This window comes from Heptranchias perlo, chromosome X, assembly GCF_035084215.1.
Source record: "Heptranchias perlo isolate sHepPer1 chromosome X, sHepPer1.hap1, whole genome shotgun sequence".
NCBI classification, from domain to species: domain Eukaryota; kingdom Metazoa; phylum Chordata; class Chondrichthyes; order Hexanchiformes; family Hexanchidae; genus Heptranchias; species Heptranchias perlo.
The window spans coordinates 3,583,390-3,598,554 of NC_090370.1; the positions used below are offsets into that span (position 1 = coordinate 3,583,390).

Sequence of the window (15,165 nt, forward strand, 5' to 3'; positions counted from 1 at the left end):
TTAGACTGGAGGGAAGTATGCAGTGATGTTCCCCAGGGTCAGCATTAGGACCACTGCTCTTATTGATATATATTAATGACCTGGACTTGGGTACTAACTTGTGTAACACTAAACAGTACAGATCAAGATGGTTTCCTGCTCATCTGATCTCAGCTGGGTACCACTTGGAGTGTTATAGTTGGCTTCAGTATTGTTGGGCATGGGGTCACCCTTTTCCGATTATTATCCAGTCACTCCTGCTGAAAATTGTGTTTATATGGATGTTGGTGATGACAGTGAGTACTGGAGGACTACTGGCAATCATGGAACGGGGCCATACCGCAGCGAGGAGTCAACATGTGCAGTAGAGGAGGGGAGAAGATTGGGGCAACAAATATAATTTGGGTGAAGTACCCAAACAGAGGCTAGGAGGAAAGGAAAATCTGAGGATTGTGTCAATGTCACGCACCTCTACCAATTACAGACAGGCTAAGGTAGAATACTGGGAACTGGCTAGAGAACCTAAAGAAAGAGAGGACTGGATAGTTCAGCAAGTTTATCGTGAGTAGCTGAGCCATGCAGTTCAGTAGCTGTCTACAGTTGGAGTGGTGTTGGGGCATTACTTGTGGTCTCAATGTACCCGGAGCAGGGAGGGGAAAGTCTGCTTTCCTTCCCCAGCCCAGGGATGCTTAGGCCAGTGGTGGCATCTCTACTGCCACCCTGATGAGATCAGAACGTTCATGGTTTCTGACATAAACTATTGAGTTGATAACAGCAGGACTCCTTTTAAAGCATTGACTGTCTCTGGTGTGTTAAAGAACCTGTTTGCAACACCTACAGTTTATAAGACACATGTTTGATTTTAAATTGCTTCTCTCACTGTGTATGGCTCTTGGCAAAAATCCAGTAGTAACAGCCATAATTAATCACTTGGTTACAGATAGTGATAGTGAGAGTTTCGGAGCAATTCTTCACCCAGTTCCATTCATTCACAAGTTCAGTTGAAGGTTAGTGTGACGTCACAGCAGCCCAAAATCTGATTTAGTTCCTGACTAAAATCAATTTGAATAAAAATCCCAAATGTCTCGAATGTTCGGTGAGGAAATGTACCGATGTGATACTGAACCATACAGACCAGGGAGGTTTCAGGTTCAGTCACTAGTCTGTACACAGTTAGCCAGAGTTGTGGGGGACACTGAACCTGGCTTCAGTTACACATGGCTAAGGGAGGGGGAAAATCAGCCTAGGTTCTGACTCCTGATTCCTACCTCGTTACTCCTGCTGGAGATGTGTGTCTATGGATGTTGGGTGAGGGCAGGATCGGTTTGGCTTTGATTTTTACCCCTCACCTACTTCACATAGTTGAATAGCCAACGGTCACTATCTGGGCTTGCAAAATAAAGAATGGCCACTTTGGTGAGACTGCTGGCACGCCAGCAACAATCAGCACCTTCGCAAGAGGTGGGGGAAAAATTAATTACAGCACACCAGATAAGTTGAGCAGATAGTTTTAGTCTGATTGTTGAATCTTTGGGTATTTCTGGGGCATTTCTAAGTGGAAATACAGACTGAGTTACTGGGTTTGTGTACCGTAGGTGTGATGCAGCTTGTCGTGATACACTCTTAATTATTGACTGTTTTGGGATGTGTCATGTTCTGAGTCATCTCGGGCCTGTTTTCAGTGAGTGGGATGAGACTACCACAGTCAGACAGATAGGTTATCATACAGCCACGTACTGGCTCCTCCACTTCCCAGCTTATATGTAATTTAAAGAGGCGTTGCTGCTTTGGGACATTCCAGGAGGGTAACATCTGGGAATATCCAGACGTAGCCTATGATGAAAGCTATGCTCAAAGTCCAGATCAAGCCTTGATCCTAGGATCTTTCTGGACTATACAGTTCAACTGGGCATCAGACAGCACTCCTGATAACTCAGCCATTAGAAAACTTTATTCTAAATTTAAAGTTTAAAAAAAAATTGCACAGTCACTGACATTGATAGCTTTTGGGGAGGGCACATCATCATGTGCTTCATATCTGCAGACCATGCCCTGTTCTTTGCAAGATGCTTTATAAACAACCATGTGCACTTGAGTGCAGTATTGAGATCTTTTGTAGTCTAAGCTTTAGAACTGGATTGAGAGTCTGTGCTCAAACCAGAATTCTGCTGTGAATCAAGCCAATAAAACATTGTAAAAAGGCAGGAAATGTTGCAACAGAATATCTATACAAAAATGAATTCTAAATTGGTGAATACAGATTTGAGTGAAATGATTCCCTAAATTTATAATGGAGGGAAAATATATAGTTTTGTCTCTGTTTTGCTACATTCTCTCGTCAGTAATATCCTGGTATTTGGAGTTTTTACTTAATCAAGATCAAACCTGTGTAAGAAATATGCAGTGTGGAATGCTCAGGATGGAGTGTGGTTTGTGTTATCTGAGCAGTTAGTGTGTGTGGTGGCTAGACCTGACAGGTTTTAGGACCCAGAGGACACCTCAGCTTGTTGGGATCCACTCATTTCCTCTCTTGCTGTTTTTATCCTTGAATGATCATGGCTGCAGTGAAACACGAACCATGTTTGTCAGTCTCGGAGCAGACTGAGATAGATTATCTGTCATGCTTTTTCCTTCAAAATGCATTTCAGTAAACCCCTCTATATTCTGTTCCCACTCAACAGACACTGAATTGAGCAATTTGTTTTACCAGGAATGAGTTTATTTATACATTTTTTTTTTCAAAGTTCCTGGAATTGTTTCATTTGTCATAGTGGAAGATTAATGTATGGAGTATATAACAACATGTTCCTGAATTATGACATTGATTTGGAAAGAAACGCTCGTTGTTTCAATTCTTTCTTTCTAGTCCTCATTTCCCAGCAATTCCCTCCCCCAACACTTCCCTCATAAGCAGTGTTAAGTGGACATTTGAATAAAACTTTATTGATGCAAATGTGACAAATCATCAGATGCTTTTTGCTTTCCACCATTACTGTTGTGACATCTCCTGCTTACAGGCCCAATACTGTTGTTCTGTGCCTTGTGTGGAAAGAGGCTATACCTCTCCCCTCCCCCTCCCCCCAAACACATGTTATTTCTCCGTATTAGTCTTTTGTAATAATCATTTAATATAATTTCAGTGGCCAGTGGCAAGGTAAATTAATTATATTGTACATTTTTAACCAGTTTGTTTATTTTGGACAATACAATGCAGTCCTTCTGAAGATGCAGTTCCCCTGTCAAAGAGATTTATTTAACAGCTTCACTGGCTGGCACTCCCCACTGTCCTTGGATTGACTTTTACTGACAGTCTAGCCCTATTTGTGAAAGAAGAATGAATATTTAAACCAGTTTTTTTTTCCTAAGAAGTGCATAATTAAGTGTAAATCATTTCTTGCCGTTTTTTTCTCTTCCAACACAGGCTTTTAAAAGGAAAGACACACTTCAGTCATTTATTTCTTTTATTCCATTCCTTTCAGTGGGAATTGATTAGCTAGTTTGGCTGTGATTTGTAGGATTTGAACACTTTAGCCCCCTCCTCTCTACCCCATCTCGGTGCTTAAAAAAAAATTGTTTAATCAAATTCTGGAATCTTTTTTGGGGGGGGGGGAATGCCAAGCTCCCCCAATGGCTAAGTGGGTTAATGCACTGCCAAGTGTGTAACTGAGCCATACAAACCAGAAAGGTCCCAAATTCTATCTCTGGTCTGCCCTGAGTTAGCTGATCTCAGCTGGGCTGATGGTAAGGGTGGTGGAATTGTCCTCAGTGCCTCCTGGGTTAGGGAGGAGGAGGAGGATAGGGGGGTCTGTCGGGGTACAGTAGCATAGTGGTTATGTTACTGGGCTAGTAATCCAGAGGCCTGGACTAAAATCCAGAGTCATGAGTTCAAATCCTGCCACAGCAGCTGGCGAATTTAAATTCAATTAATTAAATAAAAATCTGGAATTAAAATACTAGTATCAGTAATGATGGCCATGAAACTACCGGATTGTCGTAAAAACCCATCTGGTTCACTAATGTCCTTTAGGGAAGGAAGCCTGCCGCCCTTACCCGGTCTGGCCTATATGTGACTCCAGACCCACAGCAATGTGGTTGATTCTTAATTGCCCTCTGAAATGGCCTAGCAAGCCACTCAGTTGTAAAATCTCACTCAAGAAGGCGGCTCACCACCACCTTCTCAAGGGCAATTAGGGATGGGCAATAAATGCTGGCCTTGCCAGTGACGCCCACATCCCGTGAATGAATTAAAAAAAAGTAACAGCCAGAGTTCTTGCACCTGATCATTGTCTAGTGGCTACCTGCTGGAAAGTGCATGTGTATGGATGACCGGTGAGGACAGCATTGGGATTGGTGGTGATGCCCTCTGCAGTTGAATAGTTCTCCAAAACACTGTCTAAGCTCACACATAAAGAATGACCACTCAGGCGCTCCCTCAGACCACCATGAGCCTCCTGTGGAACTGTACGCCCATGAAGTCGATGCCTTCAGGAGAGGAAGGGAGAAAATAGAGTTTTCAAGTCAGTAATTGTAAGCAAACTCGTGAACGCTCGCTTTCCGCTCTGAGCAGTTCCAGCTGTGGATCTTTCAAAATCAGTGGGTTTTTCATCAGATCTACGGGGAGTAAAATAGTAAGTATTGGCGTAAGGAACCAAAAGAGGGTGCTGTGTGGCATAGTTACACCCTGTGGCGATCAGCAAAGAGATCCGGGGTTATTGTGCAGCTTAAGTAACACGTTGTTTATCACGAGCATGCCATAATTTCTCAAGGATAGCACTGGAGAGGTCTCAAATATTTGACGTAAAATTAGCCAGTTGGAATAACGTCAGGCAGGTTCATCCGGTGATGCTATTTCATCAGAACATTAGGCGAATGAAAGTCTGTTTCACGTTCGTTCCTCTGGTGGCTCAGTGGGTAAATGCACCACATACTGTGGTACTGAGCCATACAAACCAGAAGGACCCAGGTTTGACCTTTGATCTGTGCTGAGTTACCTTACCTTAGTCGGTCCAGTGGTGGAGTTGCTATAATTGGCCTCCCTGAATTAGGGAGGGTAAAACCAGCCAGGGTTTGTGCTCCAGATTGCTGTCAAGTGATTCTGTGGAGGTCAGCTGAGGACAAAATCAGGCTCAGCTGTAATACACTCCATTGTCAAGAAGATCACTACATGAAAAATAGTCATTTGGGCAAGGCATCGGGGGGGGGGGGAGTTGTTGGCACCAGTGGCATCGTACCTGATCCTCAGTTGGCACCTTCAGGAGAAATCTTAACCCTTTCAGCATTGAAAGGATTTTTAAGAGTATTGTTCTCTGCCTTGCATTTTATATAACCAACAACAACTTGCGTTTAATGTAGTAAATCGTCCCAAGGCGCTTTACGGGTGTAATTGGACAAAATTTGACACTGAGCCACATGAGATATTAGGACAGGTGACCAAAGAGAGAGGTTTTATTCCACAATAACCAGTGGATTAAGAGCCTTGTTTTCACCTTTACAAACACCAATCTCTTCATTGTCCATCTAAATACATCCGTTTAGTGCTGCCAGTTGCCTGTTTAACCATGTACAATGTCAAGTTAGACAATCCTTTTGATTTCTGCCGACCGTAGGGGCAAATACAACTTCAGCCCCCCCCACCATTGCATCTGTTGTGAATTGCTACAGTGCTAGCGGGCCAACACAACAGTTGAGTTTTCAGAATGGGTTGTTGCTCACTGAGCCTGCTAGAAGGTCCCAAGTGTGATCCCAGACCATGAGCTGATCTCAGCTAGGGTAGAGGTAGGGGTGTCCTTGGGATGGGGAGGGCACAAATTAGACCAGGTTCCTGCTCATGATTGCTGTCCGGTGTCTAGTGTTAGAATATGCGTGTGTGTAACCATCTTCAGTCAGATCCTTCTCTGAGTTCCCCTCCATCACAGATGCCAGTCTTCAGCCAATTCGATCAAGAAATGACACAGCAAAGGCCACAGGCCCCGACAATATCCCGGCTGTAATGCTGAAGACCTGTCCCCAAAGCCTCTCCATCTGTTACAAGGCAAAAGTCAGGAATGTGATGTATATTCTCCACTTGCCTGGATGAGTGCAGCTGCAAAAACACTCAAGAAGGTCAACACCATCCAGGACTAAGCAGCCCGCGTCATCGGTATTTCATCCACTAGCCTGAGCATCCACTCCCTCCACCACTGGCGCACCGTGGCTGCAGTGTGCACCATCTACAGGATGCATTGCAGCAACTCGCCAAGGCTTCTTTGACAGCACCTCCCAACCCCACGACCTCTACCACCTAGAAGGACGAGGGCAACAGGCGCTTGGGAACAACACCACCTGCACGTTCCCCTCCAAGTCACACACCATCCCGACTTGGAAATATATCGTTCGTTTCATCATCGCTGGGTCAAAATCCTGGAATTCCCAGCCTAACAGAATTGTGGGAGAACCTTCACCACACAGAGTGCAGCGGTTCAAGAAGGCGGCTCAACACCACCTTCTCGAAGGCAACTAGGGATGGGCAATACATGCTGGCCTTGCCAGCGATGCCCACATCCCAAGAATTATTTTTTTAAAACCCTCAAAAACAAGAGGCACAAAGCTCCCCCAAAAACACTCCCAGGTTCAAGTCTTCGAAACACAGAAGAGTCCTGGAATATTTATTTGTAATGTCACTGGGTAAAATTGGAAATGTTGGACTATCTTTTTGAAGGGGGCAAAACCAGCTTTGTTCTATTCTTAAAGAAAACACCAATGGTTCTGTATATATGCTGATTGCTGCTAATGGTAGCTCTGGGAGTTCCGACCATGTAGAGTAATTATCATTTATTGTAAAATATAGATTAGGAAATTACATACTGTATTTCCTGCTGTGTCAAACTGGCCTGGTGAACTGTAGTTATTCACAACTTGTAACTGCATGATGCTAGCATTCAGACCCAAGGCTCTGTTGTGATCAGTATCCCTATTAAGATGAATGAAATTTGCCAGTAAAAGACAGCCTAGTGGGGGGTTTTCTTGCCAATTTTCTCTGCTCCCCTCCTCTTGCTGCTTGCCCTGAAGGCTCGGAGTCTTGCTGGGATATGGTTCCATAGGCGCTGGTCAGCCCTTGTTACTTCATCCACACGAGTCTCGACAAAGAGTGTTGGTGGGCCATTCAACAGTAGGGGACATCACAGCTGTGCCTGGGCATCCAACATCCACGCAGGTACACCTCTAGCAGGGATACTGTATAGTGATCAGGAATGAAAACCCTGGCTGTATATCTACCCCCCCCACCCCGGGCCTTAGGAAAGAATCAATGTGTTGCTTTTACATTTGTTCGGCCAGGAGAGGACAGTTGAATTATCTATTGAGAAATCTCGGTTGACCTACAAACAAAATCAGTGTGCGCTGCTCAAAAGCTTTTTTTCACCTACTGACAAATAGAGATGGTGGTAAGGGATTTGGAGGGGTGGGGGGAAGAGGAGAGAAAGAATCACTGGATGGGGGGGGGGGTTGATGCAGCAACTAAGGGAGGAAGATTGCAACATCTGGCCTAGGGGAACTGGGGCTGTGAATCTGCTGCCAATTTATAGCCCCCCGCCCCCGTTTTATGGCACTGAATTCGCACTGGTGTGAGATGTCCCCTGGGGATGGGCCTGGTTTACGTCACTGCCAGGATTTGGACAGCACTGGGGGGAGGGTTATAGTTGTGACACCGGAATGCTGGAGTCCTTCGACATTCACCGTCAGGCTTCACGAGAAGACAATCTATACCAGTCAGATCGCACATTTCCAGGAGGGGAGAATAAACTGCCTTGGGCATCGGGCACTCCTTTCCTGAATAATTCAATTGTGGCCTTAACAGTGGCAAAGAAGGATCAATAGTCCAGTATTGTCACTGGGTTTATTTAGTAGAAAACACTATAGGAAAAGTCACAATTAACCCAAGACATTTTAATGGATGATCCACTCCTCCTGTGATACTCTTAATTCATCACCTGAAATGACTCCCACCTCCACTGACAGATCTCCAACCACCAGGACTGCACCCTGGTGGTGTTCAGCTCAAGATGCCCTCTCCAGGCACCATCCAAGATTGAAGGACAGAATCTATAGTTGTACTGCTGGGTGTTTTTTCACAGTTCAAGTGGACAAAGTATAAAAACAGCACCCACCCACTGCTTTACTGAAATTCCAGTGACAACACTGGCCATCTGATGTGTGCACAAACCATGAAGGTCAGAGTTTAGGGTGAGTGTGTTTGCCATGAAGGCTCTTCAGACTAAAACTCTGGGGTCTTCACCCCCGTAATTCCACACACAGTAAAAGTCGTGATTTCAGCCATGCCGTGGGAGGGGGGGTGGTGCGCGGGGGGAAGGCAAAATCAGAGAGAGTCATGCTTGGTTGTTCTGGCATGTTTCTCGGCAGCTGTTTCAGAGCAGTGTTGGCAGGGAGCCTGACAGTAGGGTGTCCCACCTAATCTCTTGACCATGCTGCATAGTCTGGAACTGGGGTGGTGGTGGTGGTGGCGGGGGGGGGCGCGGAGAGAGGGGAGGAGAGGAGAAAATAGAAGCAGTTTACCCTAAATCCCCAGATACCACACTGCTGTTTACAGGTGTTCCCGTATTCGTAGAAAAGATGGACATGCTGTTTGTTGCAAAGTTAGAGACTTCCTGATGATGAATTTCATGGAATCTCCCTGCCTACAGTCTCCGCGCCATTCATACTACTTCACTATAAGCTGGGCAGCATTGCGTGACTGGAAGGTTTTTCTTTTGCACTGTTACTCAGAAATGTACTTTGTGGTCCAGATATGCCTGAAGTCTCCATTTTGTTTTCTGTTTTGTTTAAATTTCCAGATATGGAGGTCAATGATCAGCTCCATTTTGCCTGCCGCATGTCGACACCTGCTGCCTCAGTCCTTAAGTCTTCACCTTATCAGGAAGATAGCTTGCACACTAATGGGATCACAATGAACTCGGCACAGCTAGGCAGAGGTAAGGGCAGAGCGTGGGCTGGAATTTGTCTCTGATGCACTGTACAACTGTAGAGAGTGGGTTGGAACAAAGATCATTCTTCGATCCCCAGCCCTGTCAAATGATAGCTCCTTATTAGTTTGTTTGATCCAATCCTTCCATCAGTTTTTGTGATTATTAAACCAGAAAATCTGAGTCAACAACCACCACAGTATTAGTTTTACTGCTAAAGATTAACTTCAATCGATAGTTTTATTTGTTGGGTTAATTTGTTTTTTGTCCTTTTCATTTTTCTCTGCTCCTGTTCTGAAGGTGCTGACTGATGCTGGGGTACAGTTCCATGGACACTGGCAGCCCTCTGGTACCTTGTCACACACACCCAACACACACCTAATGGGTAGCAATCAGGAGTGATCTTTCACCTCCCTAGCCCAGGCTGCTGGGGGTAATTTTACTGTCCCTACTGCCTTTTGTTGAGTTAATTTGAAGCTTATTGCTATGTTGAAGGTGAGGGTATGTAGGCATTCAATTTGGGTAAAAGCATAGAACAGCTTATGAGTGGGGGCTTGGATGGCGCAGTGGGTTAATTTGAATCTGCCCTGATTGATGGGAAGAAAGTCTTCTCTCCCAGCTACAAGGGTCTAAGTAAAATGAGTTTAGGGCAGCCTCAATCTACTTCCAGGTAAGCTTGAACCCACAGTAGAAAACTGCCCCCTAGTTTGGCACTAAATTGACAGTCTCACTTACGCGGGAATTTTAACTCTCTGATGGAAAGCCGGTGAGCTGCAGTGGGACGCCCGACCTCATTAACATTCCACTGGCCAGCTGCCCGCCAGAAACGGGTGTCCAGAGGCAGCTCGCCAGCATGCAGCCTGCAAAGACCAGGCTGCCCAGAGGCCACCAGGCCAGCAGTCAGATAAGTCGCTGGGGAGGGGGGGGGTTTAGGAGGGTTTTGTGGAGTGAAGGGGTTGGTGGGGGGTTGTGGAAGCCTGAGGTACAAACCTTCTCTATGGGGCTTGGAGAAGCATTCCTGCTCCTCCTGGCCCCACAAAGATAAGTTTTAAACTTACCTGACCGGTCCTCTGCCCGGTGTCAGTGAGGTTGCACTGAGCGGGCCATTTAAATTGCATCGGGTCTTAATGACATCATAGTACCTCGATTTACATTTAGTCGTGAGTCAGGCGAACGCCTCAATCGGCAAAGAAAACAGCGGTGTTAAAATGGCTGCGGGGCAGGAAACGAGCGGTAACAGCACCGCTTGGATTTTAACTCCCGTTCCGGCTGGTTTCCGCCGGCAGGAGGGAGTTAAAATTTTCCCTAGAGTGTCAGGATTCATGGTGTGGGAACTGGAAAATGTCACACTGCTGCCTTTGGGGAGCTATTCATTATTGGGGCAATGTACTGGGAGATAAATGGTGTCAAATTCATTGTGTAAATTGGACCAGTTTATAAGCTGCTTCCACATTTTACAACTGTTTTGAGTAAAAGTCTTGTGCAAATGTGCTGGATGGTATGCATCCCCGAACCCATGGTATAAATATAAGGGTAAATGTTGTGATGCTCCAGTCCTCCCTCTCAACTGGAAAATCAGGAGAGCAACAAATCAGGCACGCCCATCTCTGGATCCCTGTCCAACAAGACTGACAAAAGCCACCCGATTGAGATTGCTGGTTCTCCATCCTCTTTCCCCACCGCTGGCAAAAACACTTGAGATAAATGTTGTATGCAGTGACAAAATTTACTGCCAGTCTCTACAATCAAATTTTCAGCTGACTTCACAAATTTGGAAATCTCGTGGTCCCTGTTGATGGGAGCACAGAGCAGGGCAGCTGGGGGAGGGTCTACTGTTAAAAGGCACCTTTTTCCTGAAAAATTAGTTTGTAACATTTTTTTCTGGGGAAGATGAGCGCTGGTTCATTCGTGCAAGTGACGATAATGTATCACCACATTGTTTACATTACCACGTCGTGCATTTGCAAACAAATGAGGAAAGTTTGTCAAATGGTGCCCCTTTTAAGAACAGCCACCAAGAGCAGATAAATGTTCAATGCTTTAAGTTGGAAAAGCGAATCATTGAGTGATATGCTGCTGTGATCATGATGTGAGAATAGCAGTTTTTTGAAAATCTGTCTGAGGAGCATTGGATCTATTTGTCTTGCAGTTGTGCACATGTTGATGATAAACCATGTTGTGATGTTGTGCAGGTGTTGATGATAAACCATGTTGTGCAGTTGTAATGATGCATCTCATCTGCTCTGAGATTGCTGCAATTGTATTGTCCCTTAACCCCATTCCCACTAAACTGCCGAGTACCCAATGTCCTTGTAAACTACCGCCCCATCTTCAACTTCTCTTTTCTCTCCAAAGTTCTTGAACATGTGGCCTCCCGAATCCGTGAACATCTTTCCCACAACTCTATGTTTGAATATCTCCAGTCAGGCTTCCACCTTTGCCACAGCACTGAAATGGCCCTAAGTAAAGTCACAAATTACATCTTCTGTGATTGACCATGGTGTACTATCCTTCCTCGTCCTTCTCGACCTCTCTGCCGCCTTTGACACAGGTCAACCACACCATCCTCCGCCAATGCCTCTCTTCCGTTGTCCAGCTCAGTGGGATTGCCCTCACTTGGTTCCACTCCTACCTATCCGATCGTAGCCAGAGAATCTCCAGCAATCGCTTCTCTTCCTACCTCCAGAATCCCCCATGATTCTATACTTGGCTTTCCCCTGCTTCCTCATCTACACCCTGCCCCTCGGCAACATCATCCACAGACATGGTGTCAGGGTCCAGGTTCCAAATTTTCATCCTCGTGTTCAAATCCTGTTCAAATCCCTTTATGGCCCCACTGCTCCCTACCTAACCTTCTCCAGTCCTAAAAGCCCCCCCAGAACTTTCCTTCCTTCCAACTCTGCCCTCGTGTGCATACCTTCTTCCCTTCACCCTACCATTGGTAGCTGTGCCTACAGGCGCCTACGCACCACACTCTGGAATTGTCTCCCTTAATGTCTCCACCTCTCCACCTCACTCTCCGACTCTTCTTAAATCCCTTCTCTTTGACAAGATTTTGGTCACTCCTCCTAATATCTCCTCCTTTGGCTAGACATCCAATTTTCTCTGATTATGCCTCTGTGAAGTGCCTTGGGATGTTTTTCTACGTTAAATCTGCTATGTAATTGCAAATTGTTGTTGTCACCTGTGAATAATAACCTGCCAGTGCTAGTAACTGCTGAATACAACCAAATTACTAGATATCATAGAGATATGAAGGGGCATTCAGATCAAGCGTAAACTCTTGTGACCCATATTCATTCTAGAGTCTGTCCATGATGTCATGAGCAAAAGTGAACCAAGTATTTTTTGACCGAAATGAGCTTCCGCATTTGAACAGGTCAGGAGTTGAAAACTAAGTGACTATATTCAGATTTGATTTATTAACAAAAAAAGAAACAAATTCTGATTGGGATTAAAACCAGGCCGCACTGTATCATGTATTTTAGTGTTGTGATACATTGGTGCTGTCTATTGGCAGGTTAGAGATGTGTCACATCCTAAATATGAATTTATATAAAACTTTTTCTTTCTGTATGCTCTAGCTATGAACGGTGAACTGAATGTTAATGGTGTAACCCTTGACTCAGGAGCCAGTACGTCAGAGGCCTTTGCTCCAGCAGCACCATCCCTCGAGGTGAGAGACTCCCACCCCAACTCAATGAGCGGGTATGACTTTTTCTGGGATTGCGGACAGTACCAGTCTACAAGTGTAGAGAAACTCAAAGAAAAGGTGATGCTGTCCCAGCTGCCTTCTCAAGGACAACATCAGTCAAATGGTCCTTTTGAAGCTGCTATCAAAGAAGTCCCAATTGAACCTTCTACAATGCCCAAAAACCTGAAGCTGTGCGATGACAGGACTCACAATTCCACTGGTTTGGATTTTGATCCCTACGGCTTATGTTCTCCTCAGAAAATTCATTTTGATATGGTCCAAGAAACATCATCTTTCTCCCCAAACCATGAGCTCACTAGGACTATATCTGAAGAGGTTCAGTCCTTCACATATCCCTATGATCACCAGTATGAACACTGTAACTCTCAGCCGGACATAGTAGACCTAGAGGATGCTGACCTGGACCTCTTCTGCAGCAAAGATTATGAAGAAGTCGTGGAGATGCAGGATAAAGAGTCAGGTACAGTTTATATGGACTGAAGAGCAGGGGGATAATTAATTGACATAGTTAAAAGACAGCTGGGAGCTAAACCATAGTTAACCCCTTCATAACTATATCTTTCTGATCTGCTCCCAGTTTACTTGGTTGGTAAATGCACTAAGCCATATAGACTAGGAGGATATTTTGATGATGTAGGTTGATATTTCAGCCATTTAAATGAGGCCTGTTCATGCCTGGAGAATGCTTCCCTCTGCCTGCTTGGAAAATCAGGTGTGTTGAGAATTCTTGCTCAATTTTCAGACCCACATCCACTGGGGTTCATATGTCAGAGACAGCTGGCCAGTCAGAGAGAGCGATAAAGAAGGGGGCTATACCACCTCCAATGCTTTATTTTGTTAGAAGTCAAGAACAATTATTCTTTATAGATAGATACTTGGAAACCAGAAATTGAAAACAAAGAGCGCTAATAGAATTTTGGAGTTAATACAATGCTTTATTTTATTTTTCTATGCCTTTCCTTAGTAAAATGATTTCTGAGCATATTGCCCCAAACACACACACATCTAGAATTGAATTCTGAAAGCTTAAACATTTCACAAATGTTTCACTTCTCTGTCTCACTTCAGGTTTCACACTCAAATTTCTGTGTCACACTTAAAGGAAAAGTATAAAGAAACAAGCAAACTTACCCGGAAGCAAAATACTAGACCCAGAATGTCCGCAGCTTCTTAGTTGACCTCTCTATGATCCTACCTAGTGTTTAATTAAGAACAATTAGACATTGTAATCTTAAAGGCATACCTAGACTTTAGCAGAAGAATAATACATTGTGTTTTACATGGTATAATGTTCCTGTGCTTGTAAAACAGAAGATCCTTTAACTTCCCCCAAGCAGTGCCATGGGAGATTTGCCAGTATATGTGGCGGGAAGCAAAGGGTAATGGTCGGGTGTTTTTGTGACTGGAAGGCTGTTTCCAGTGGGGTCCCGCAGGGTTCAGAAAAATGATTTAGACCTAAATGTAAGGGGCATGATTAAGAAGTTTGCAGATGATACAAAAATTGGTAGTGGGGAGGAAAGCTGTAGACTGCAGGAAGATATCAACGGACTGGTCAGGTGGGCAGAAAGAGTGGCAAATGGAATTTAATCTGGAGAAGTGTAAGGTAATGCATTTGGGGAGGGCAAACAAGACCTGGGAATACACAATAAATGGGAGTATACTGAGGTGTAGAGGAACAGAGGGACCTTGGAGTGCATGTCCACAGATCCCTGAAGGTAGCAGGGCTAGTAGATAAGGTGGTTAAAAAGGCATATGGGATACTTTCCTTTATTAGCCGAGGCATAGAATATAAGAGCAGGGAGGTTATTCTAGAACTGTATAAAAACACTAGTTAGGCCACAGATTGAGTACTGTGTACAGTTCTGGTCACCAGATTACAGGAAAGACGTAATTGCACTAGAGAGAGATACAGAGGAGATTTACGAGGATGTTGCCAGGGCTGGAGAATTTTAGCTATGAGAAAAGATTGGATTGGCTGGGCTTGTTTTCATTGGAACAGAGGAGGCTGGGGGGTGATTTAACTGAGGTGTATAAAATTATGAGGGGGCCTAGATAGTGTGGATAGGATGGACCTATTTCCCTTAGCAGAGGAGTCAGTGACCAGGGGGTATAGATTTAAAGTAATTGGTAGAAGGATTAGAGGGGAGCTGAGGAGAAATCTTTTCACCCAGAGGGTGGTTGGTGTCTGGAACTCACTGCCTGAAAGGGTGGTAGAGGCAGAAACCCTCAACTCATTTAAAAAGTACTTGGATGTGCTCTTGAAGTGCCGTAACCTACAGGGCTACGGACCAAGTGCTGGAAAGTGGGATTCCAGGATATTGATCCAGTGGCAATGACAAAATGGTGGTTTATGTCCAAATCAGGATGGAGTGTGACTTGGAGGGGAACTTGGAGGTGATGGTGTTCCAATAACATTGCTGCTCTTGTCCTTCTTGGCGGTGGAGGTCGTAGGGTGGGGAGGTGCTGTCAAAGTAACCTTGGAGGGTTACTGCAGTGCATCCTGTACATACTGCA

The 15,165-nt window shown here is 44.8% G+C and overlaps 1 protein-coding gene across 1 annotated transcript in view; it reads left to right on the forward strand.

Moving 5' to 3' along the window:
* The window catches only part of LOC137307168 (bromodomain adjacent to zinc finger domain protein 2A-like), a 92,086-nt gene that overhangs the window by 15,542 nt on the left and 61,379 nt on the right, over positions 1-15,165 (forward strand). Inside the window, exons 2-3 of the mRNA XM_067976526.1 lie at positions 8,808-8,945; positions 12,521-13,111. Of these exons, the coding sequence (XP_067832627.1) occupies positions 8,810-8,945; positions 12,521-13,111 (727 nt within the window). The 5' untranslated portion in view covers positions 8,808-8,809. The remainder of the gene's footprint in view (positions 1-8,807; positions 8,946-12,520; positions 13,112-15,165) is intronic.